Genomic DNA, 23,952 nt, shown 5'->3' with positions numbered 1-23,952 from the left:
GCCGCCAGGGTTTCTTCCACACGCAGACGGCCAGGGTGAATGTCGGCTGGTTGCTATGGAAACCAGAGCGCGGTATCCCAGCATGCCTCGCCCCAGCTGTCCAATTGGGAGCTTCCCAACGGGCACCTCTTGATGACGAATACGGAAGCGCGGACAGGCCCCGCCTCCCAGTAAAGAGAGACCAGCGCTGCGGTTCCGGGAGCCGGGTGGCGGCGGCCAGCACCCGCAGCAGCGGGCACCGGGCACCTGTCGGAGAGTCTCGGACTTGAGGCCGGAGGCTCCACTCCCTGCGGTGCGTAACGCCACCCGTGGCGCCCGGTTCGGTCTCTCCAGCGAGTCGGTCGGAGCCCGCCCCATCTCCAGGGCCAAAGCGGAGACCTAACGGGCCGGACGCGTGCGGGGCCGCGGGCCCCAAGCTGGCCGCGGAAGAGCCAGGGATCCCCTGCCCGTGCCGCGCGTACTGGGGCGGCTGGAGCGGGGCGGGAGGCTCCGGGCGCGCCGCGAGGGGCTGAGTCGTCCCCTTCCAGTGGGGGGGACCCTGGAGGCCGCCTTGGAGACGCTCACTTTCTGAAAAGATCATTTGCATGTGCACAACGCCTGCCATCCCTTACCCCAGCGATCTTTACAAGCTCCGAGTAGCAATGGCTACTCTCTCTTTGCACCTGGGGTAAGGAAGGAGGTTGTGGTCCAATTGAGCTCATCAGTTAGAATAAGAGGCACCTGGCGTAAACGACACTCCCCACCCCACCCCCTGCTCCCGCTCTTTCTGGTCCGGATTACGTTGCGTTTTACCAAGTAAATATGTTTAACAGTGAAGGGGAATTGCAACGTTTGGGAACTGCTGGAACCGAGGCTTGAGAATGTAAAGGATGAGACTGGTTTGGAGAACCGAGATTTTCAGGTCAGGTTCAGATTATTTGTGAAATCACTGAGGAATGTGACTAACCTCTCCTCGAGTCCAGTTCTTTTACAAAACTCGGAATGCTGTCAAGGAAGGTTAGCCGAACACTGTGGGTTTGCTACCACTACGTGGGCCTGGGGGCTACCAAGAGTGAAAGCCAACTCCTGCCTCACAAAAGTTGAGTTTGTATTTGCACACCCTCCAGTCCTCAGGTGAGTCAGTACTGTGCGGGGTGAATAAGGGCCTGTGCAGCCATGCCTGCTGAGGCTCGGCGTCTGGTTGTGGAGACAGACATGAGATGGGCAAATAGAGAGGAAATGTCAGCAACGAGGCTTCCTGGCTGCAAACCAGTGTCCAGAGAAGTGGGAAGAACTTTGCAGTGAAACAGAACCCCTAGTTGCAGAGAGATGATCTGTTGAGAGGCCTAGTTGGTCTTCTGATTAGGTGACCTCTGGGCAGCATTTGGCACTGTCACCTCTCCTTCCCTCTAAAATTCTCTTCATGACTTTGAGTTTTCCCTCCTCCACCTCTTGGTAATGTCCTTTTCCTTTGCAGGGTTCTCACCCTCTTGCCCTTTGGCGACCCTGAGTTCCATCATGAATGTCTTCTCACGCCACACATCCCGCCTTTCTGCTTGCACCCTCACAGGGTCTGAAGAACTCACTAGATAACATTGCCCAGATTCCTTTCTGAGGCTTAGATCCCGGTGCCCCCACCCTGTCCCTGCTCTCATTTTGAGGCCTTTGCACATGCTGCTCTACTTGGAATGTTCCCTCCCTCGGCCAGATCAGCTCATCGGTCTGGCCCGTCTTCGTCTGCAAGCCCTCATGCTGCAGCAACTCCAGGCCCCAGTTAGATGCCTCTCCCATGTGCCCCTGCTCGCAGCTCTTCTCACATCACAGGAATGGTCTGCTTCCTTGCCCTTTTCTCCCAGGAACTTGTAAACAGCTCGAGGTCAGAGACTGTCTGTCTATCACAGTTGTGCCCAGTACCTACCTGAGTGTCCCATGGTACTAGCATATATTAGGGTTTCAATAAGTATTAGATGAGTGAATATAAGAAGGAACGCATAACAGTATTCGGTGTTGCTGAGAAGGCAATTATGATAAGCATCAAAAATATTGGCGTTAGTCACAAGGAGATCGTGAGTTAACTCTGCAGAATTCGTTCCAGCTGACAGCGATGATACAGAAACCAATCGGGACAAGTGGGAGGTGAAAGTAGGAAGAGCAAGCGTGCAGGACTTGAAAGGTGTAGCTGTGAGGGGAATATGTGGAGCAGCTAATGGGATCAGGTGAGGTTGTGCGTCCCTGCTTTTCCTAAATGGTAGGGAATACCTGAACATGTCCAGAGTTCCATGGGCAGGAGCTGTCAGGAGGGAGTGCTGCGGACATGAAGTCCCAGAGGAAGCAGGAGATGGGATTGGACCCAGGGCACAGTGAGAAGACGAGAGGTTGCAGCATGTTCTCAGGAAGAGACGAGAAGGAACGGCACGAGGCGGGTGGGGGAGGAAAGAAGTGCCTGGTGTATTTGAGATTGGCCGTTAGATGGTGGGGTGAAGGAGCTGGACCAGTAGTTCAAGTCTAGTCGGTGCAGGGCCTTGAAAGGCCGAGTCCCATAGGCAGTGGGGAGCCCACCCTTGGCCTTTCCCATCGATGGAGACGTGCAGACCGGGCCTCGTGCAGCTTCTCCACCCAGTGTGAGCTCAGGTTGTGGCGCGTCCAGTCACTTCCCAGCTGCCCCAGCTGCGGCCAGGCTTTGCTTGACTCCCTGAGTGGCTGCTTACCTGCTTGGAGCTGTGGGTGGTGGTGAGTGATGGCTCTACCCTTCCTCCCAGAGCCCAGATGCCGCTCCAGCCTTCAAGCAAAGACACAGAAGAGATGGAAGCAGAGGGTGATTCAGCTGCCGAGATGAACGGAGAGGAGGAAGAGAGTGAGGAGGAACGAAGTGGCAGCCAGACCGAGTCCGAGGAGGAGAGCTCAGGTGACACGCACACACACGCACACATGCACACGCACACACGCCTGCCCCCTCCGCAGCCGACCTTGACTGCCCTCTTGTCCCAGAGATGGACGATGAGGACTACGAGCGGCGCCGCAGCGAGTGCGTCAGTGAGATGCTGGACCTGGAGAAGCAGTTCTCGGAGCTAAAGGAGAAGTGAGCGGGGACACCTGGGGCTGGGTCTCCAGGCACTTGGGGTGAGGCGGGCCCGGTGCTGGGCAGAGGGGGCCGAGGCCAAGGTGAGTACCTGTCGTGGGCCAGGTACTCCGTATGTGTTTGACGGACGAGCACATGTTTCCTCCCAGGTTGTTCAGGGAACGACTGAGTCAGCTGCAGGTGCGGCTGGAGGAAGTGGGGGCTGAGAGAGCGCCCGAATACACAGAGCCCCTGGGGGGGCTGCAGCGGAGCCTCAAGATTCGCATTCAGGTGGCAGGTCTGTGGGCTGCCCTGTGCCCTGGAGTGGCCCCCAGTCTCCCTCCCTGTTCCCCTACCCACCCATGGTCCCCTCCTCTCTCATCCCTGTCCTGCCCATGTTCCCAGCACCCCTTTTGGGGCACTGGAGTCCCTGGCCAAGCGGGGCCTCTCAAACCCCTCCCTCCCTCTGCAGGGATCTACAAGGGCTTCTGTCTGGACGTGATCAGGAATAAGTATGAGTGTGAGCTGCAGGGAGCTAAGCAGCACCTGGAGGTGACTGATGGGCGCCAAGGGAGGAGGATGTAAGTGCCCACCTGTCCCTCCTGACTGAGCTGCTCCCGCCTCTTCCAGAGTGAGAAGCTGCTGCTGTATGACACGCTGCAGGGGGAGCTGCAGGAGCGGATCCAGAGGCTGGAGGAGGACCGCCAGAGCCTGGACATCAGCTCGGGTGAGGCAAGGGGCCGGCCCTGAGCACCCTGCCCCCGGCCCGGCTCTGTCAGTGCCCACTCCTGCCCGGACCTGAGCTTCCCCGCCTGCTCCAGGGGATAGGAAGAGGGGTGTTTGTGGAGCCTGAATGACGCCAGGCATGGAGGGCCTGGCCCCGTGCCGGGCACACAGTGGGGGTTCAGGAAGAGTGGGTCCCCCTGCTCTCCTCTGCCCTTGCTCTCTTTCCAGAATGGGAGGTGACATTCTGACACTCCCACACATAAGTAGCCACAGTCCCCGCCATGTCCATAGTGCCTGCATCATACGGGGCTCTGGGGAGGCAGGGGTTGTCCTCATCCCACTGTCCACTAAACAGATGAAGAAACAGCCCCATAGCTGTGCAGTGACCTCTTTCCCAGGTTGTACTTCTGTGCAGTTGGGACCTGAACTCAGCTTCTAACCCCCAAGCCCAGGGTTCTCTCCCCTGTCCTGGGAGGTGGTTGATGGGGAAGGGCAGGCTACGGGGGTGGGGGTGTCCTGGGAGGGCCAGCACCACGATCCTGACTCTGGGTCTGGGTCACAGAGTGGTGGGATGACAAACTGCACACCAGAGGCAGCTCGAGGACCTGGGACTCCCTGCCGCCCAGCAAGAGGAAGAAGGCACCCCTCGTTTCTGGTATCCTTCCACCTGCAGGGCCTGAGCGGGCAAAGGCGGCGTGTGAGCTGGCAGCGATGCCGGGAGCCTCAGAAGGGAGCCTGCTCACACACCTTGCCTGGTCTTCCCCCAACAGCCATGGCTTCTCTCCTGCCTCCCTGTGGGACCCTTGCCTCTGCCCCACCTTAGCCTTGATCCCTCTGGCATAGCCCAGCACAGAGATGAACTGAATTCGCACCCCTGCTCCCCACCCCCTGCCCTGATTCCTGCAGTAACCAGTCTAAGGGCACCGGCCGCCTGGCTTAGGAATCAGGTTCAGGAAGGAAGGGAGGGAGGAGCCTGGACTGCACGGACTTGAGGGCGTGGGGACATCGGGTACAGATTATGGGAGGACAGAGTGGACGGACCCCAGGGGGCCTGGGAAACCTGAGTGTTTTCAGAATGGGTTCTGTGTGTAGATGGGGAAAGGGGCCACGGGGGGACCAGGAATAGAAGGAGCAAGGTCCCTGAGTGGTGGATGGGCCTTGGCCTACTGACCTTGAAGCTGGGGAGAGGGCATGAGTGGGAGCCAAGGTAGGGGAAGTAGGGGTGAGGCTTGGGGCCCACCCCCGCCCTCTTGGACTCGTTGAAATAGGCCATAGCCACACACACCCCGCCCCCCTAAGAGGAGGTAGAGGTGGAGCCCGCTCTCTATCCCGTGCCCTTAGCACTACCTCTCCCAAGCGTTCGCACGCGGCCGAGGCCTCCTGCCCCTCCTCGGGCATTGCTTCCTTGACCCTGTTGCAGGCCCTTACATCGTGTACATGCTGCAGGAGATCGACATCCTGGAGGACTGGACGGCTATCAAAAAGGTGGGTCTCGTGCAGGGCCCTACCCCAGACGCCAGGTCTGCTCTGCAGCTCCCACCCTAGCCTTTCTGGGGTTCCCTGGCATCACTGCCAGCTCACGTGCCTCCTTTTGCCCAGGGCTGCCCTGGAGGAGGGAGCTTCTAGTCTTGTTGGCCTCTTTCTTGTTCCAGGGCAGGTTTTGATGGGAGAAAGGGAAGGTGGGAGAGCAGCTGGGCTGGCCAGGCCTCTGACGGGGGTCACATCAGAGCTTTGTCTAGAAAGTGTCTTATGCTTCCCATGCCCTCCCCACCCCCAACTCCCAGCGGTACTGGCCCAACAGCCCCCGCCCCAGAGAGCCTGATGGGGAGGGGACTTGCCAAGCCAGAGGCAGGCTCTCAGGGGGCTTTTCTTCTCTCCACCCCAGGCTAGGGCGGCTGTGTCCCCTCAGAAGAGAAAATCAGACGGTAAGAGCCACAGGGCTTCCCACCTCCACCCCTTCCCCCAGCCCAGCCTCCAGAGAGGAGCCCAGGGAGCGGCAGTGGCCGTGTCAGATCCGTGGCCAAGAGTTGGGACAGTCTGGGCTTGAGGGCACTGGGAGTTTGGGAGCAGGAGCCCGGGTGGGGGTGGGAAGGCGAAGCTCTAAGCTGATGGGGCAGGACACGGAGTTCCCACCGGTACCGAGGGGCCCACAGGTGAGGGGCGGACCAGGGCCGTTCCTCTCATTTCCGCAGACAAGTGGCGACTCCCTCTTGTTGGCTTCTCTCACCTGCAGTGATGTCTCCCTTCCCACATCCCCCAGGACCCTGACCCTGTGACTCACAGCCAGCGGGGCCCCTCGGAGCAACAGGCACCAAAACCCGGACTGACGTTTTCCTACTGCAGCCAGGCAAACGGACAAGCCCTCGGGGTCTTTCCAGCCGGCTCTCCAGTGCTGCTCTGCGCACTCCCCTCAGCCCTCACTGGTCTGATTCTCCTGCTCCTGCTCAGGGCTTGTACAGCTGTGGCCCAAGCTGTCCTAGCCGGGCAAGACTGAGTCCCTATCCCCAACAGCCCCTCCCTTCCCCTGCCTTCGGCCCCTAGGTCCCTCCCTGACAAAGAAGACCTGCCTCGTCTTAGGCCAAAGCACATCCTCCTGCTGACCTTGGACCTGGATCCCCACTCACTGAGCCAGCGTGTTGGCCCACTTCGTGGGAACTCTGAACCAGAAGTTCTGTTGGGGGTGGGGGGGCTGTCCTGGCTCTTGCCGTGCTGAGAAGGCGGGCTCCCCAGGTCTTCTCAAGGCAGTCCTTGGTGCCTGCCTCCCACACTGCGGGGACGGGAATTAAAGCATTTCCTGGGTCTCTGCTGTGACCCAACGTGTGTCTGATTTACCTTGCGAGGCAGTCGGGGCTCCCATGAGGAGTGTCTCAAACAGGCAGTCTCTTCTGGGGTCCCTGGTGCCTCTCACTACCCAGCAGGAGCCTACCCACTCTGACTTGGGGTGTAGACTGCGGAAAAGGGGGACTGGGTGGGGGGCTGGGCCCTGGACTGCCTGGTGCTGGTGACAGAGTCTGAAGCAGCATGTGGCCCAGGCGGAACACGTGGCCTCAGATGGGGAAGGGGCTGAGTGCTCTGTGCTGGGAGGCTGGGTCATGTCTGCACCTGCCCATCGCCTGGCAGATTGGCAAGGCCTGTGCGTGGGAGGCAGCCGGCAGCAGTGCCATGTGCTGACGCCTCACAGCCAGACTCCCTGTTTAGTGCTGATTATTAGAACCACCCCCAGAACCTCAGTTAAGCAAAGGGGTTTGTTTCCATGGAGACAGGCATCCTTTCTCCATGGCAACCTGAAATCCCAAAACCCCAGTAAGGCTCAGGAATGAGTCATCTGTGACCAGTAGGAGGCGCTCTTTCACAAGGTTGACCCCAAGGTGGACAGTGGAGCAACTGAGCACAGACTTTAAAGGCGTCCCAAGGGCAGGAGGCTTGGGCCGAGAGGGAGGAGACAGGCCCTACTTAACCCCTCCTTTCCCACCCGTGGTCTGAGGCAGCTGCTTCGGGAAGCTCTGTACAGAGGCGGCAGCCCTGCAGCTGGGGCCCTCAGAGTGGCACTTCCATGGGAAGGATCCCTGTCCCCCAAGACTGGGCCCGGAACACAGGAAGTGGCGCTGCCCAGGCCGAGTGGACACCGAAGAGTTAACTGGCGGGCGTGACAGGGCGCACCGCCCTCAGGAAGTGTTACTCACCAGCGGGAATGCTCCTGCCTTGGGGGCTGGACTGTCTTCCTGAGTCCCAGAAGTACCCAAGGAGCTCCCGCCATGGACACCCCTGGGGAGCCAGGAGCAGGGCCTCTCGGAGCCCCCAGCCCTTCGAACGCCTCCGCGCCTGGGCACCTGGAGAGAGAAAAGTTGGTGAAGTTGGAGGGGCAGCCTGGAGGGGCAGGGAGGGACTGCGGAGCCCGTCTGTCCCAGGGCAGAGGAGGGGGAAAGGGCTGGGCAAGGGGCCCGGCCGCTGGCCGCCTGCTCAGATCTGGTGCCTGCCTCCAGGCCAGCCCAGGACCCCATGTACGACGTGCCCGATGCCAGCGGGGGGCGGACAGGTGGGCCCCAGCGGCCAGGGCGCACTGTGAGCCTGCGGGAGCGCCTGTTGCTCACGCGGCCCGTGTGGCTGCAGCTGCGGGCCAACGCAGCCGCCGCGCTGCACGTGCTGAGGACCCAGCCCCCGGGGGTGAGTCTTGCCCCTGCCCCCAGAGACTGGCCGGCGGAGGGTGGGAGGGAGAGGAGCAGGACACGAAGGTCCTGAGCCTCCAACCCATCCCTTCTCAGACATTCCTGGTGCGGAAATCCAACACTCGCCAGTGCCAAGCTCTGTGCGTCAGGCTGCCTGAGGCCAGTGGCCCTTCCTTCGTGTCCAGCCACTACATCCAGGAGAGGCCTGCGGGTGAGAGGGACTGGCCTGGAGGGACGGGGCTGGAAGCAGAGGCTGGGCCGGGCGATTCCGGAGAACAGCCTCGCTTCCCATCTCTCAGGCATCTCGTTGGAGGGATCTGAGCTCGTCTTCCCGGACCTCGTCCAGCTCATCTGCGCCTACTGCCACGCCCGGTGAGCCTGCCCTCGGGTGCTGGTGTCCGTGGGCCACCCTGTCCTCCCACCCCTTCAGCCCCAAGCAGCCCTCACTTACCTGCCCCCTCTCTGGCCCCAGGGACATCCTGCTGCTCCAGCTCCAGCTCCCTAGAGCCATCCGACAGGCAGCCACCCACAAGGAGCTGGAAGCCATCTCCCATTTAGGCGTCGGTAAGGGCTCCCCTGCTGCCCATTGCATAGGTGGACAAACTGAGGCCGAGGGGAAAGGGAAGGCAGGTGGGCACACAGCCTGAGCCTGCACCTTGCCCTCCTCCGGGCACATCCCCTTCCTCTCCCTGAGACCCCAGTTGGTTTCTCTTCTCTAGAGTTCTGGAGCTCCTCCCTCAACACCAAGGCTCAGCCAGGCCCCTCCGAAGGCCCGCTGCTGCCCCGGCTGAAGCCCCGGTCCCCACAAGAGCTGGACCAGGGCACCGGGGCCGCCCTGTGCTTCTTCAACCCCCTGTTCCCAGGGGATCTGGGCCCCACCAAGCGGGAGAAATTCAAGAGGAGTTTCAAAGTGCGGGTATCCACAGAGACCTCCAGCCCCCTGTCTCCACCCGCTGTGCCACCTCCCCCGGTGCCAGTGCCGCCAGGGGCAGCCCCCAGCCAGACAGAAAGGATGCCCCCTCGACAGCTGCTGAGGAGGGAGAGCTCAGCGGGGTACCGTGTGCCCGGGGGAGCCAGCCCCAGCCTCCCTCCCCTGCCCTCCCTCCAGGAGGTGGACTGTGGCTCCCCCAGCAGCTCCGAGGAGGAGGAGGGGATGCAGGGGCATCAGGGGAGTCCAGCAACCTCACCCCGCCTGAGTCTCAGGAACCGCAGGCGGCCTTTGCTTCGGTCCATGAGCTCTGCCTTCTGCTCTCTGCTGGCACCCGAGCGGCAGGTGGACCGGGCGGCCTCGGCGCTGATGCAGGACCGCCACACAGCTGTGGGCCAGCTGGTCCAGGACCTACTGACCCAGGTGCGGGCCGGCCCGGAGCCCCAGGAGCTGCAGGGCATCCGTGAGGCGCTGAGCAGGGCCCAGGCCATGCTGAGCGCCGAGCTGGGCCCTGAGAAGCTGCTGCCGCCTAATAGACTGGGTGAGACTCCAGCCCCAGCTTTCGCTGGCTCAGCCCCGTCTCTCCATAATCTCAGCTCTTACCCATGCCACTCTCTCCCCTCCGCAGTGCCGCCTGGCTCACCCCTTCACGTGCATTTCATTCCCCACTTCTCTCCTCCCCCCCCTCTCCTGTCTCACAAGATCCCTCCTCCTCTTCATCCCTGTCTCGCTGGACTCTGCCCCCACCCAGCCCTGGCTCCCCTGACCCCTCGCCTGCCTCTGCTCCACAGAACGCGTCCTGGAGAAGTCCCTGCATCGCTCGGTGCTCAAGCCTCTCCGGCCCATCCTGGTGGCCCGACTGCGGCGCAGGCTTTCGGCCGATGGCTCCCTGGGCCACCTGGCTGAAGGCTTCCGCCTGGCCCGGGCCCAGGGCCCTGCAGCCTTCGGGTCCCGCCTGAGCCTGCCCTCCCCGGTGGAGACGGAGCAGGTGCGCCAGAAGCTGCTGCAGTTACTCCGCACCTACTCACCCAACGCCCAGGTCAAGCGGCTCCTGCAGGCCTGCAAGCTGCTCTACACGGTCCTGAGGACCCACCTGGGTACACCCCCTCCCCCACTGGCTCCTTGCTGTCAGAGGCAGGCCCCTCCAGGCACATTCCAGGAAAGGCACAGCTGGGGGAAGATGGGTCCAACCCTCCCATCTCACAGGTGGTCTAACTGAGGCCCAGATTGTGGAGCATCCTCTCCCAGCCCCTGCTTGTGGTTGCCATAGAGACCACATTGCCCAAGGCCTGGCAGGCGGAGGGGAGGGTCACTGTCTAAGACAAGGAGGGGACTCTGACCGCGGGGCCTCAGAGGAGCCTGAAGCTTCCCTCTCCGCCACCCACAGGAGAGGGCGCGGGGGCCGACGAGTTCCTCCCGCTGCTGAGCCTGGTCCTGGCCCATTGCGACCTTCCTGAGCTGCTGCTGGAGGCCGAGTACATGTCAGAGCTGCTGGAGCCCACCCTGCTCACCGGCGAGGGTGAGGGACCTCACACACATGCCACTTCCTGTCGGGGTGGGGCTGGAGCACCTCAGCGCCTGCATGGCCCGAGCAAGCAGGGCAGGGAGAGGGAACGTGTCACCCAACCCCATCCTCCATTCTCCCCGTGTCCCAGGCGGCTACTACCTGACCAGCCTCTCCGCCAGCCTGGCCCTGCTGAGCGGCCTGGGCCAGGCCCACAAGCTGCCCCTGAGCCCCTCACAGGAACTGCAGCGCTCCCTCAGCCTCTGGGAGCAGCGCCGCCTGCCCGCCACCCACAGCTTCCAGGTAACAGGGCCTCCATACCATCCGCCCAAACTGTGAGTCCCAGTAGGGAAAGGCTGGTCCTGCGCCCCCTGCAATAGAAACAGCACCCCACGCAGAACAACGTCAAGACAGCCTTTCTGGAGAGAGTATGTTCCACTGTGCCCAGTGCTCTAGGCGCTCAGCCCTGAATCTTCACAGAAATAGGGCCATCACTACCCCTTTTCACAGATGAGGAAACTGAGAGGTGACAGGGAAAGGGAATGGGACACCGGTGGCGGCTGAAGCCTCAAATCCTGGCTTCCAGCCCCAACTGGGGCTCTGCCCACCCCTGGACTTCAAGCTTCCAGCCCAAGCTCCCCTCACCAGACACCATCCCTGCCCTTCACCATCCTCACCGCCCTTCTCAGACTTGGTTAAGAGTCCAGACTGTAGGCAGATCCTGGGCTCAAATCTGGGCCCTGCTACTTTCTGGTTGTGGGAGTTTGAGCAAGTTAGGTAACTAATTTGAGCCTCAATTTTCTCATCTATAAAATGGGATAACAGTACCTACCTCCTGGGACTGATATGAGGATTAAATGAGTTAAAACCAGGACACATGCTCAGGACACAGAGTTAGCTCAATCTGAGCATGATGGTCAGGCCCTCCCTGCAGCCTGCAGTGTAACCCACCAGCCTCAGCCTATCTCCCCCTTCCTCAGGGCCCCCAGGACCTCACCTTGTCCAAAAAGCTTTTTCCAGTTGGTTCTGCAGAGACCTCAAGCTTTGCAGCCAGATGCGTACCAAGCAAGGTTGAGTTTCTGTGTTTGTTTCTCCTCCTGCACAGCATCTCCTCCGAGTAGCCTACCAGGACCCCAGCAGTGGCTGTACCTCCAAGACCCTGGCCGTGCCCCCAGGGGCCTCGATTGCCACCCTGAACCAGCTCTGTGCCACCAAGTTCCGAGTGACCCAGCCTGACGCTTTCGGCCTCTTCCTGTACAAGGAGCAGGACTATCACCGCCTGCCCCCCGGAGCCCTGGCCCACAGGCTGCCCACAACTGGCTACCTCGTCTACCGCCGCCAGGCAGAGCGGCCCGAGACACTGGGGGCCTCACTTGGGGGTGCCACGGAGGAGGGCAGCGGGGAGCCAGAGGCAGGAGGCAGGGAGGAGAAAGGGGGCAGGGAGATGGGGATATCGAAGTCAAAGCCAGTCCCTGTGACAACTGCTAAGCAGGAGGAGAGCCAGGTCAGGGGAGGCCCTGCTCAGCCAAGTGCACTGGAGGCTGAGGGGGGCCAGGCAGCAGAGGAGTAGCTGGGAGTGGCCCGAGGGGCATTTGGGGCCGAAAACTCTGAGCCTGCTGGGAAGGCCTTTCAGAGCCCTCACGCTCCCCCTGAGCCCTCACAGGAGCTGCAGCCTCCCTCAGCCTCTGGGAACAGCACAGCCTGCCACGCCTCTGATAATCATCTCTGACCATACCCGCTGGGGGAGTGCCTGGACTGGCTACATCTGTGCCTCTGATAATCATCTCTGACCATACCTGCTGGGGGGGTGCCTGGACTGGCTACATCTGCGGCATTGGAGTAAAGTTGAGGGGCATGGGGGACCCCAGACCAAGGGCCTCTGCCTCTTACGCTTCTGCCCAGCTGGAGGCCGGCAGCCCCTCCAAGCTGGAGGCTTCAAGGCTGTGAAGGCTCCACCTACCCCCGGTGTCTGGATGATTCAAGGAGGCAGCCAGGCGCTCGGGCCGGTCCTGCTCCAGGCCACCTGGAGACCTGTACCTCCAAACCGCAGTGCCCTCACCCGTAAAGTGGGGGTGCAGTGCCATCCTGTCTTCTCCCAGAAACCTTCCAGGCGTCCAGATGGATGGTTTTCCTGCAGAGCAAAACTCAGACCATGGGAAAGGGAGGGAAGGAGGTGGGATGTCAGCTCCCCGACCCCTCCAAGGGTCAAGGGTCGTTCGCTGCACTTGCCAAGGCTGATGTCCTCCTATCAGCCTGTGGAGACCCCAGAGGGCAGGTCCCGCTGGAGCAGCTCCCAAGTTCCAGTCTTTCCCCGCGATGGGCCGATGGGCCGTCCTCCCGGGCCCTCTGGCATCCCAGGGGACTTGGACAGGGAGACGGCTTTCAAATGGATGGGGGAGGGGGAGCTCGGAAACCATTTTCTCTGCACTTAACCCACCCACGTTCGAAGATATCACACCGCAGGCCATTAGGGTGCCCCCACCCAAACCAGGGCATCAGCTTCCAACTACACCCTCTCGCCTTCTAAGCCACCAATAAATTAACCCTCAAGGCCCAGCAGAGCAGGCAGCAAATCTGAGCAAAGAAAATGCCGGCAACAGCCACCAGGGGGTGTGTGTGGCCCAGGAAGCTGCGGAGTGGGTGACACCAAGAGGTGAGGGTGGCTCCAAGGCCTCAGCAGCATAAGCAGTCACAGGCTTTGCACTCGCAGCCAGCCAGCCACCGGGCAGCTGGGGGACAGCAGGGGCTGGGGCTGCAGGCCCTCGGCTCCCTCGGGGCCAGGGGTCTGGATGCGGCCAGCCTCGCCGGGACCACGACCTGGGAAGGAACTGTCCCCTGGTTGGAGGAGGACCCCAGCCAGCCTTGGAGGCGCTGCACACTGAGGGACACCCACCTGCTCATCCGGTGACAGCTGGAAGGTGGAAGTCCCGGACACGGGGCTTCAGGCAAACCAGATGCAGCCCGGGTGCCGGGCTCCCGAATTTCCCGCTCGGCCACCGGCAGCATTTCCCAGGTTAGGGAGTCTCCCCTTCGGGCTTTTGTATGTCCTCCCTCCCGTCCTCCCTCCCGACCCCTCGCCCACCCCCAGTGCCTGGCACTTGTGGGACACTCCATGGGCGCTCAATAAACACTGTCCGCTGACTGGAGTTTGATAACAGTGACGGGCAGTGAGGCGGGAAGCTGGGAGGTTCAGGGAGGGCTGGGTCTGGGAAGTTCAGTCGGAGAGGAAGGGCCTGGAAGGTTGCAGGGGGGACTCGGAGAACCCCGGGCTGGATGGGGAGCAGAAACGGACTGGCTGAGGCTTCTGGGCCCCTGTCTCGGAGGCCACTGCACGCTGCTCTCATCCCCTTCCCCTGCGGAGTCCTGATTTCTGGCTCTGGGAACTCCCACTCCCACCCCCACCCCCCATCCCCGCAGTGGCTCAGCAGAGCACTGCCAGGCCCTGCCTGCTGCCTGGGTCTTTTATCTTCTGATTGGTCAGGTCCAGGCCAAGTAAATCAGCATAAACAAGGTCATTATACAGGTGTTAGGGCTCCAGGCAGGGAAGGCAACGATAGGCTGGTCTAATACTGATCTCGTTATCCCCATTTTACAGGTGAGCAAACTGAGGCTTGCTCGGGGAAAGGGGCTTGTTACAGGGCTCAAACACCAGGGTCTGTGGAGCTTCTGGTTCTACAATCCGCCCAAACAGAAGGACTATTTACTCATCCACTCAGCAATAATCCATGGAGTGTCTGTCTGGACCAAGCACCCCCAGCCCCGGCCAGAGGGAAACGGATGTGATCTGGGGAGTAATCAGAATCGGCACTGCACGGCCCGAACCCCAGCCTCCCACCTTTGGCCTCTGGAAGAGGAAGCCGGGCTCCGAGAGGCGCCACGCCTTGCCGGAGTCCACTGCCGCGCTGGAACCCAGCGAGCCGCTGGGACCTCTTAGGAGCACAGGTCATTTCCTCCCTGGGCAGTGCTGCCCCGATCACCCCCACAGTCCCCGTAGGTCCATGGGTGTCTGTTTATTGTCGTCTGGCCCGCCCGCTAGCAGGCCACAGCCAGGTTGTCCCGGTTCCCGCCTACCCTCGGGGCCTAGAACAATGCCTGGCGGAAACTGGCACTCGGTGAATACTTGCGGAGTGACGGATTCGGGAAGCATCTGCCTAGACGAGACAGTCATCGGAGTCCTGGGCGTGGGCAGTGCATTCTCTACAGCCACCGCCAGGCGGCGAGCACGCACAGTTCCCAGCCTCCAGCCCTGTCCCCTTCTCACCTGGGGTCACCCGGGGACCCAGGGCACTCGGAGGGCCACGCCCAGCCTGATGCCAGGAGGGAAGCAGCCCTGCAGTGGGGCCCGGGACTGGACGGCCGGCAAACGGGGATCCTGACGCCAGAGGTCGGGATGTGCTGAGGGAGGGGCCGCCTACGGCCAGGGCTTTAGGGTCAGGCAGGCCCAGGAGCAGAGGAGGGCGTGTGGGCTGGCCCGAGGGCGGACTGGGGAGGGGTGGGCAGGAAGGCAGCCCACAGCCGCACCCTGACCCACCTTCAACACAGAGTGCCTAACACCCTGCCCTGGCTTCCAGGCCCAGTTCACAGCCAGAAACACCCTGACTCACATTTGCAGTGGGTGACAGACACCCTGCCTGCCAACCTTAACAGGAACACGCAGAGTGTTGGGAACACCCTGACAGGTTCACCATTTGTGCCCTGCGGGGTGGGGGCACAGGGGCACACAGGCCCCTCCTCCGATCCACAAACACCCCTGGATCTTCAAACTCACAGATACCCCCTCAGCTACTTCCTCTGCGGTTCAGAATGTGACTCCCTGACACACACACAGGGCCAGACTGACAGATATGTGGTGACCTGCTACACAGAAACCTCCGGACACACACCTAGCCGTGCAGGACTGCCTGACACACCCGGTGCCCGCTCAGACACGGCACACAGGCACGGACACACACGTGCAAATTCAGACACAGACACCAAGACCCACGCAGGCACAGACTCAGAGACACACACATACTTTGTATACTTTTGATCGTGCGGAAGATAGCCAAGCCCTTCTGACTAACCTCACTCCCAGCCCGACCTTATCTCAGCCACCACTGAGCCACCCTGCCCCATGGGGAACTCTGACGAGGGCTGGGAGCTGCTGGAAAGACCCCTGTTGGGGGTGGGGGGTGGCGACCCCACTGGCCAGGCGGAGCAGGAGCAGCCAGGCTGGGTGGGGAGGCCTGAGCTCATCAGATTCCAGCCCGAGTGATTCACCGGAAGGGCCTGGGGAGGATGGAGGATTGGGGGGTGGGGTGGGGACTGGCCCAGGGACTGGGACTTTGGGGCCTAGGTCCTTCAGACCAGAGGGTCCTGGGTCCAGAGCAAGCCCCTAGTCTGGGGGAGGGGCTCCCTGAGGGGCAGCACAGCCCACAGGGCCTGGCTCCTGGGAGGGCGGAGGACACAGAGCAGAGCCCCAGGATGAGACAATGGGCCGCTCCCGCCCGGGCCTGGGCCCCTGACCCCACGCCTTCCTAGTCCAGCAGCTGGGTGTCTTTAGACGGGGTTAGGCCAAGGGTGGGGGCAGGGGTGGGGTGACCTTCACGGCCATTTGGCCCCTTGGGCTCTCAGCCCGAGCGGACCCCAAGGCCCTGAGGGGCTGGGCCCGCTTGGCCCTGTCAGGCCCCGGGTTAACGACCCTCCGTCCTGCCAGGAGAGGCTTCTGCCAGAGCTGAGAAGGCAGGCGGCCGCACGGGGATGTTTTCCTGCTGAGGTGGAGCCCCTGGGCTCTGCCCCCAGCCCCGCCTGCCAGGCCCACGATGCTCAGAGGACCCGAGCCTGCCTCCTGCGGGGTGACAGGAAGAAAGGATGGGACTGAGGCAGAGCCGGGTCACAGGAAGTGCCTTTCTTGGAACTCTGCACCAAAATAGCCCGTTTGTCCCTACCCTGGGTCTCAGTGTCCCATGCGGGAGGTATGTGTCACCAAGGAGACCTTCCCCAGGGAGGGGCCGGAGCTGACCTTCGTCTGGCTTCTGCCGCCACCCTCCCACTGCCTCCCACCCCGCCAGCCCCCGCCATCCCTGCCTCAGGCTCTGCTCCGCTTTGAAGTCCTAACATAAATATCATGTCTGCTTGGGTTCCCTTCCCTGCCGGTCACAACCCCCAGACCTGGCTCCCACCCCAGCCAGCCAGCTCCGGGGGTGCGTGCCAGGGGCGAGGAGGGAGGCCTGGACCACCCAGGGAAGGTGGTGAGCCGGAGACCCGGTTAGGATCGGGAGACAGAGTGGGCAGGACACCAGATGGAGAGGGGAGACGCGGAAGTGGGCAGAGAACGGAGACAGACTCCAGAAATCAACAAGGTGACAATCCTGGGGACAGGACAGCAGAGAGACCGAGGCAAACGGGACACCGAGAGGGAAGGGAGAGGAGCAGGGAGGAAGGGGCTCTGCAGGCTGAGCCACGGCGAAGTGAGGGCAGGAAAAGGGCCTGGACAGGAAGAGAAGGGGCAGTTCCAGGGCTATGGGCTGAGACGGGGCAGCAGCGGGCAGGACCTGGTGGAAAGAAACGTCCCTGGTAACAGAGCAACTGACCTTCGTCATTTGCCGTGGGCTGAGGGGCTGCCCGGACGGGGGCTTCCCGCTGAGGTCAGGACAGTCCTCAGCAAACCGAGATGAGCTGGGCACCTGGCGACAGGCCTCTGCAGGGACCACAGAGCCTACTCCCAGAGGTGCCTGCGCACAGGGGAGGAAGGTGTGGCCGAGAGGGCGAGCTGGGACTTCCCTGGAGGAGCACACAGCAAGGCCAGGGCAGGGCCAGCCTCGAGGACCCTCCATGCAGCTTCGATGGCAGTGGGCACCAGAGGGAGGACAGGAACAGGGAGGACCAGGAGGGCCTCTGTCCTGGCCTAGGCTCTGCAGACTCGGGGATGGTCCCTGCTCTGCCTCCATCTGCCATGTGACCCGGCCCAAGCCTTGTCCCTCTCTGGGCCGTGTGCACGGAGGGGGAGGGCTCGACCCTTCTAGCTCTGATGTTGGTTCCAAGACTCCCTTTCTTATGGGCAGATGTGGCCAGATGTTCAGGTCAGGCCTCTGCCAGGGGAGGGCCTGGGGCCCCAGCTGGGCCCAGGTTGGGCAATCTGCGAGCAGCCATGCTTCTCCGCTCACAGCTGTGGGCACAGGTGTGGGCCCATGGGGACTCACACACATCGCCCAGCTGTGCACACCACAGCAAGCCCGGGCTGTGCAGGCACGCACAGGGTCATGCACAGACACCGGGCACACCCGCCAACACTCACAGCCTCCCCCATGGCAAACACCTCCCGCCCGCCCCTCCAGCTGTCAGAGTCCTCTACCTCTGCAGGGACCACAGCCTGGGTAACCCCCTTCTTCCTGAGCCCACCTTCCCCAAGCCTGTCTCTTCCCACCCTGTGCAGTCCTTGCACCACCCCCTTCCCACGGGGGCTCTCCCATCCAGAAGCACATGGGGTGCGGCCCGGCCCAGCCTGTGGGGAGGGGGAGGAGGTCAAAATCGCTTCCCTCCCTCCCAGACGCTCATCCCTCCCCACTTCTGCCCTGGGATCTCTCCCACCTTCTTTCCTGTGGCTCCCACCCAACAGGCGCCTCCCGCCCACCCCCGTAGGCCCTTACTCCGAAGGCTGGGGTGGTTTGGGAAGAATTTAGAAATAGAAGGAGATAGGGGGATGGGGACAAAAGAAAAAGGAGGGAAGGAGGTGATTTGTACACAAAGCAATGTGCTGGCTCAGCAGCGGGGGCGCCAAGGCTCTCTAGGATGCCTGCCCAGGGGGCGCCCCCTAATCACACTCGACCCCCCCATCCTGGTTGTTCCACTGGGCCCTCTTCAGGCCAGCCCCTCTGCAGGCTGCCTTCACCCCACCCACAGGCGTGCACACTGCATCCAAAACCACCATCTGGCTTGTCCCAGTAGCTGGGAGACAAGGCTCCTCCTGGGAGAGTGGGCTTCTGTTTTCATGCGCCTCTTCTTTTTATATATATTATTGATCTCAGAGAGGATGGGAGAGGGAGGGAGAGAAATAGCAATGATAAGAGAGAATCATTGATCGGCTGCCTCCTGCACACCCAATAGTGGGGATCAAGCCTGCAACCAGGGCATGTGCCCTTGACTGGAATCAAACCTTGGACCCTTCAGTCCACAGGCCGACGCTCTATCCTCTGAGCCAAACCAGCTCGGGCTCATGCGCCTTTTGAGGTGAGCTCTCCCCATAAGGGCCATGATCGGAGCGGGAACCCCAGACTCTTGACCCGCTGTGTGAGCTGAGCCTGGCATCCTGAGCGTTCCCACCCCAGCCAGGGAGACACATTGGCCTCAGGCCCCAGCAGAGAAAGCAGGCTGTGTGGTGGGCATCGCACAGGAGCCCTGCCAGTGGTAGCCCAGCTGTCCCGCCCACCTGACTTCACTCCTACAGATCCATGGAGTCACATTCTGAGATTGTCATTCATCATGGTGGCGGCTAATTATGAACTAGCACCCTGCCTGAATCCAACATCTCATCCACACACCCATCCACTTAGCCATCTATCTGTCCATCCACTTACTTATTCCTCTATCCATCTACCATCTCTCTACCACCCATCCATCCGTTACTGATTCTTTTATCTAACTACCCTTCCATCCATCCATCCATCTGTCCACCCATCCATCTGTCCAACCATCCATTCACCCACCCAGTCTCCGGCTTCCACCCTTCCGTGCACCCATCCATATAGCCACCTCCCCAGCCTCCAAGCCTTTGCTGCATCAATTAGCATCTTCTCTGTGCAATGGGGGGACCGAAACGAGTCAGGATGAGCAGGACCAACAGGAAGAGTAAGGCCACAACCAGTCCCTCTCTACCCTCTCAGCCCAGACCCCTGGTGCTGTGCCCCAGCTTCCCCCATCCTGACTAGGACAGGGCGTTCTTAGACTGCCTCCACCTCACCTCTCCCAACCTGGACGGGGCAGGTGGGTGCCACCCACTCACCCAAGCTGGGCCCCCGGCTGGGCCTCCAAGTCCCATTTTCTATCTACCAAACCCTTAGTCTTCCCGGGGTTAGGTGTTCCCCACTGCTCCTCACCATGGGTCCCGTTTCTTGACTCAAGTTTCCCTCCATTGGCAAGTAGGCTCAGCCAGACCATCTGGAATCTGGCCTTTGACCCTCCTCCTCCTGCTTCCCTTGCCTGCCCCCAACCCCTCACCCCAATGAGGCTGGAGTCCTGACCTCTGATCTGACACGCCCACTAGCCAGAGCGCCTGCAGCCTCCCCTCAGACGCCCCAGCACTGGCCATTGCCCGAATCATGACTGGGCCTGCCACACCCTTGGACCAGGCTCTGGGCCGCCCCTAAGGAGCCTCCAGAGGCTGCCTCCCCCAGCCTGGCCCGCCCTGCTGCCCAGCTCTCCAGCCAGCTCCCTCCCTTCTCCCAGACTATTGCAGCAACCTCCGAGCCGGTCCCTGGCCTCCGGTCCCCTCTCCACCCATCACACACCAGCGATCTCCTGTCATGCTTCTTCCCCTTGGCCCCCACGATAGAGGCCAGCCTTTTAGCCAGCCTCTCCACTCCTCACTGTCCCTCTAGACGTCCCTCACTCCGGCCCAGTGGAGTCCTTTGTGTTCTCCAAACCCCTCTTGAGCTCTTCCACCTCAAAGGGAATAGAACCTGGGACCCGTCATGCCTTCCTCCCATCTTCATTCCTTGATGTCATGCCCAACTCTCAGACTGTGTTCAAATGGGGCGCTGCGGCAAGAGAAGTAGAATAAGAGCCAGGAAACTGCCCGGGCTGTGCGCTCAGTGGTTAGAGCATCAGCCTGCGCACCAAAGGGTTGTGGGTTCAATTCCCAGCAAGGGCACGTACCTGGGTTGCAAGTCTGATACACAGGCCCAGTTGGGGCGTGTGCAGGAAGCAACCAATCAATGTATCTTTCTTACATACATAAGAAGGGGAGATGTTTCTCTCTCTCCCCTTCTCCCTCTCTCCCTTCCACTCTCTCTAAAGTTCAATGGAAAAAATATCCTCAGGTAAGGATTGACACAACAAAACAACAGTTGGAAGGCCTGAATCCCAGCCATGCCACTGACTCACTCTGAGACTCCCTGGGCCTCATTCTTCCCATCTGCAGAAGGCTTGCTGATTTTCAGGGACCTCCCAATTCTAGGATGATCTGACTTCTGGGGAAGTCTGGGTAAATGTGGGAAACAAGTGAGCTTTTGTCCCAGGCAGAATCCCAGCTTCCCTCATGTGCTGCTGTGAGCCGGGTTCCTTACTTAACTAAGTCTCATTCATTCATTCATTATTCATTCATTCAGCAGCATCTACGGGCCAGGAGCTTTCCGGGCTCAGTGGATACAATAGGGAACAAGGCAGTGACCCTGCCTTCTTGGGGCGCACAGTCTCCCAGGGCAGGTGTTCTCCACTGAGGGCAACGTTGCCCCCAGGAGAAATGACAGCTGACAACGTGTGGAGACATTTTTGATTGTCCCACTGGAGGGATGCTACTGGCAACTAGGTAGAAGCTAGGGATGATGCTAAACATCCTACAAAGCACATTAAGAGAAACAATTACCCAGCCCTGAGCATGAATAGCGCCAAGGTTGAAAGAAAATCCCTGACTATTGAGGGATTCAGGCCAACAAGTAAATACTAGTATATACCATTTTAGATAGTGATAAGGGCAAAGGAGAAACATGGAACAAGACTGGGGCCAGGGAGCCCTGGGGTGGGGGAGGGGAAGGTGGTCAGGGACTCTGCCACTGGAACTGAGACCCGAGAGAGTGAGGAGGCAGAGCATTGTAATAACTGCAGGAAGCCCTAGCTGGTTTGGCTCAGTGGATAGAGCTTAGGCCTGCGGACTGAAGGGTCCCAGGTTCGATTCCAGCCAAGGGCACATGCCTGGGTTGCAGGCTTGATCCCCAGTGGGGGGCGTGCAGGAGGCAGCCTATCAATGGTTCTCTCTCATCATTGATGTTTCTATCTCTCTCTCCCTCTCCCTTCCTTTCTGAATCAATAAAATTAAATACGACAACAAACACCAAATAGCTGCAAGGGGAGTGTTCCAGGTGGGGAACCGCCAAGGCCGAGGTACTGAGGGAGAAACGAACCTGGTGAGTTTCCGGAACAGCCAGGAGTTCCAGAGCGGCTGGAGAAGAGGGGGTGGCGGGGTTGGGATGAGAAGTTCGGGGGTAGATCACCCTGGGCTGGAGGCTGTGGTTGAGAATTCGGCCTTTCCTCTGAGTGAGCTGAGGACCTCGAAGGTTCTGAGCAGGACCTGACTGAACGTGACTTAGATTTTAAAAGGATCCCTCTGGCCGGATGCAGAGGGCAAAGGGGCTTGGGAGAGGCTGTTGTGAGAAGCTAGATGACAGACGATAGTAGGGGCCAGAGGAGGATGTCGAAGAAGGTGGTGAGAAGCAGATTCTGGTCTGTTTTGAGGGTGAAGCCCACAGGACCTGCTGAGAGACTGGACATGGGGTGTGGGAGAAAAAGGAGTCAAGGATGATCTCAAGGCTTTGGGCCTGAGCCAGTGAAAGGCTGAACTGCCCATATTGCTGCTCCTCTCACGGGAAGGGGGTAGACAGTCTTCGTGCTTCACAGATGTAGACCTTGACAGAACCACCTTCTGGGCACAGAGCAAGCACTTCCAAAGCCCTGGTTCTCAAGGGGCCTGGCTGTGTCTGCAGGGCCGGCCCTGGCACTGTAAGGTGGTGAGCAAAGCGGCCCTGGGCCCCACCCCCACCCAGATTCACTGGGAAGACTAAGGAACACTTGCCTCATGCTTTGCAGCTGACACAGCACATTTGCAAACACTGAGCACTGTGATACAATAGCCCTGCTGAGCAGAAAGGCCCTGGCACATTACCCCCATTTTGATAAAACTGGAGACCCAGAGAGGGTTAGTGACTACCCTGCAGGCACACAGCAGACCAGTGGCAGAGTGAAAAACTGGACCAGGGCAGCACGTGGAGGGGCAGGGCCACTCCCAGATCAAACTTCTGCCAAGAGTGCAGCGGGTGTGCAGGGGTTAAACTGACCATCAGCTCCCCAGGGACCATCCTGGACCGTGGGCTCAGTGCACAAGCCTCCAGAGGCCTCCAAGAGGGGCAGGAAGAGGACCCTGGCCAGGCCTGCACAGCAGGCCCTGAGGACAGGGAGGGCTCCATACATGGGATGCCTGTGTCATACACACATGTGTGTCACTGTGTGCCCCATGCCCATACATGGTCTCTCACCAGTTCCCCTGCGGCTAGCCCTGCTCACCCGGCATGCAGCCCGGCCCCCTCCCCCCACACCCTGCCCTCCTGCAGCAGGAGCCCAGAGAAGCATTTCCTGTTTGGGGGTGGCCTCCTTTCCCTCTAAGCCCAGGTTCCCAGGACCCCAGGCTGAGCAGAGGTTCAGGGAGAGCAGCTCCCTGTCCCTCCTCCTCCCCCACACACCCCCAGTCCAGCTGGAGCCAGGGAGCTTGGGGTGAGGGGGAGGTTGAGGCAGGAGCTTAGTATATAAGTGAGGGACTGAGATGTCTGTGCCTGGCCCCGGCCGGGGAGCTCAGTTGGTTAGAGCGTCATCCTGACCAAGGTTGCAGGCTGGATCTCCCCACGGACACATACAAGACTCAACCAATTAAAGCACAAACAAGTGGAGCAACAAATCGATGTTTTCTCTCCCCCAACCCCTTTCCTCTCTCTCTCTCCAAACAACAACAACAACAATTTTTTTTTAAAGAAGTCTGTGCGTGCTGTGATCAAGGGGCTCCCACGTGTTAGGGCATGTAGAATGTGTGTGCACCTAGGGGTGGCATGTCAGAGCACACGAATGTTTGGGGGCTGCAGGCCTGCGTGGGTCTATAGTGAGGGGAAGGGCTTAGCATGTCAGACTCTGTGCAAATCTGGTCCACGGAGAAAGCTTTTGTGTGGGGAGGAACATACACACGTGTGACGTGAAGGGAATGCGTCAGAGCATGTTTCCACATGTATGATATGGCAAGCTGTTGGGCTGTCAGGGGTGTGATGAGACTGGTGTGTCCAGATTCGGGTCACGGTGGGTCCCTGGGAAGTGACCTCACCCCACGCCGAGAGCCCCAGGCTGCGCTGGAGTTTCCCGAGGGTCGTCCAGCCTCTCCAGGCAGGCTGGTCCCCCCCTGACTCCCAGCCTCTGAGTGCTCCTCCCCCCTCCCGCCCCAGCCCCAGCGCCCCTACCCCTGCCCCCGCCCGACTGCTTCCTGCGCGGGCAGCCCCCGGGGAGCGGGAGGGGGAGCTGGCGGCGGCCCCAGCCCACTCCTTACAAGGCTTCAGTCCGGCGGGGCCCGCCCCCGGCTCGCCCCCCGTCCCTCCCCCTGTCAAGAGCGGCCGCGGCCCCCGGCCCGGACCCAGTCGGGGTGCGTCGCTTTTTTTGCTGCGCCTTGCTGGCTGATCCTGGCCCGCCGCTGCGCCCGCGCTGCCCCAATTCCCCCTGATCAACAGAACCCCGGGTCGCCTTGAAGCCCCGACAGGTGATACGTGTCTCTTTCCGCGCTCTGCACCTTCCTGAAGCATGACGACCTTCCCAAGAGCTGGTGGACTACCGGCCCACCCCGCGAACCCCCGAGGAGGCTCGGCGCGTG

The 23,952-nt window shown here is 61.0% G+C and overlaps 2 protein-coding genes across 7 annotated transcripts; both read left to right on the top strand.

Moving 5' to 3' along the window:
- Positions 1-150: 150 nt before the first annotated feature.
- BRMS1 (breast cancer metastasis suppressor 1) lies at positions 151-6,564 on the top strand. 3 transcript variants are annotated; one of them, XM_014467016.2, is made up of 10 exons: positions 151-292; positions 2,739-2,884; positions 2,968-3,058; positions 3,208-3,335; positions 3,510-3,589; positions 3,668-3,764; positions 4,326-4,418; positions 5,184-5,248; positions 5,649-5,688; positions 6,024-6,219. In XM_014467016.2, the coding sequence occupies exons 2-10, from the start codon at positions 2,746-2,748 to the stop codon at positions 6,029-6,031; spliced, it is 741 nt and encodes a 246-aa protein (XP_014322502.1). In that variant the 5' UTR covers positions 151-292; positions 2,739-2,745; the 3' UTR covers positions 6,032-6,219. The 3 variants fall into 3 exon arrangements, with proteins under 3 accessions (XP_014322502.1, XP_006101657.2, XP_023620832.1); XM_006101595.3 differs by having other exon boundaries at positions 5,997-6,180; XM_023765064.1 differs by lacking the exons at positions 3,208-3,335; positions 3,510-3,589 and having other exon boundaries at positions 6,024-6,564.
- A 146-nt stretch (positions 6,565-6,710) lies between these two features.
- On the top strand, positions 6,711-12,236 carry RIN1 (Ras and Rab interactor 1). Of its 4 annotated transcripts, none has more exons than XM_014467010.2 (10): positions 6,711-7,607; positions 7,757-7,927; positions 8,026-8,140; positions 8,229-8,301; positions 8,402-8,493; positions 8,649-9,398; positions 9,649-9,954; positions 10,245-10,376; positions 10,513-10,664; positions 11,467-12,236. In XM_014467010.2, exons 1-10 carry the CDS (start codon positions 7,455-7,457, stop codon positions 11,929-11,931), a joined length of 2,409 nt encoding a protein of 802 aa, XP_014322496.1. In that variant the 5' UTR covers positions 6,711-7,454; the 3' UTR covers positions 11,932-12,236. The 4 variants fall into 4 exon arrangements, with proteins under 4 accessions (XP_014322496.1, XP_014322497.1, XP_014322499.1 ...); XM_014467011.2 differs by having other exon boundaries at positions 7,747-7,927; XM_014467013.2 differs by lacking the exon at positions 7,757-7,927.
- The last annotated feature ends 11,716 nt before the right edge of the window (positions 12,237-23,952 follow it).

Source organism: Myotis lucifugus, unplaced genomic scaffold (genome assembly GCF_000147115.1).
Source record: "Myotis lucifugus unplaced genomic scaffold, Myoluc2.0 scaffold_373, whole genome shotgun sequence".
Taxonomy (NCBI): domain Eukaryota; kingdom Metazoa; phylum Chordata; class Mammalia; order Chiroptera; family Vespertilionidae; genus Myotis; species Myotis lucifugus.
The sequence above is the reverse complement of the archived record's forward strand: the minus strand, read 5'-3'. Positions and strand labels throughout refer to the sequence as shown.

Coding starts and splice junctions, on each gene's coding strand:
- BRMS1 (XM_006101595.3), top strand. CDS start 2,746: ATGCCGCTCCAGCCTTCAAGCAAAGACACAGAAGAGATGGAAGCAGAG. Junction 3,590..3,667: donor GAGCTAAGCAGCACCTGGAG/GTGACTGATGGG, acceptor CGCCTCTTCCAG/AGTGAGAAGCTGCTGCTGTA. Junction 3,765..4,325: donor GAGCCTGGACATCAGCTCGG/GTGAGGCAAGGG, acceptor TCTGGGTCACAG/AGTGGTGGGATGACAAACTG.
- RIN1 (XM_014467010.2), top strand. CDS start 7,455: ATGCTCCTGCCTTGGGGGCTGGACTGTCTTCCTGAGTCCCAGAAGTAC. Junction 8,141..8,228: donor CATCCAGGAGAGGCCTGCGG/GTGAGAGGGACT, acceptor CCCATCTCTCAG/GCATCTCGTTGGAGGGATCT. Junction 8,494..8,648: donor CATCTCCCATTTAGGCGTCG/GTAAGGGCTCCC, acceptor TCTCTTCTCTAG/AGTTCTGGAGCTCCTCCCTC.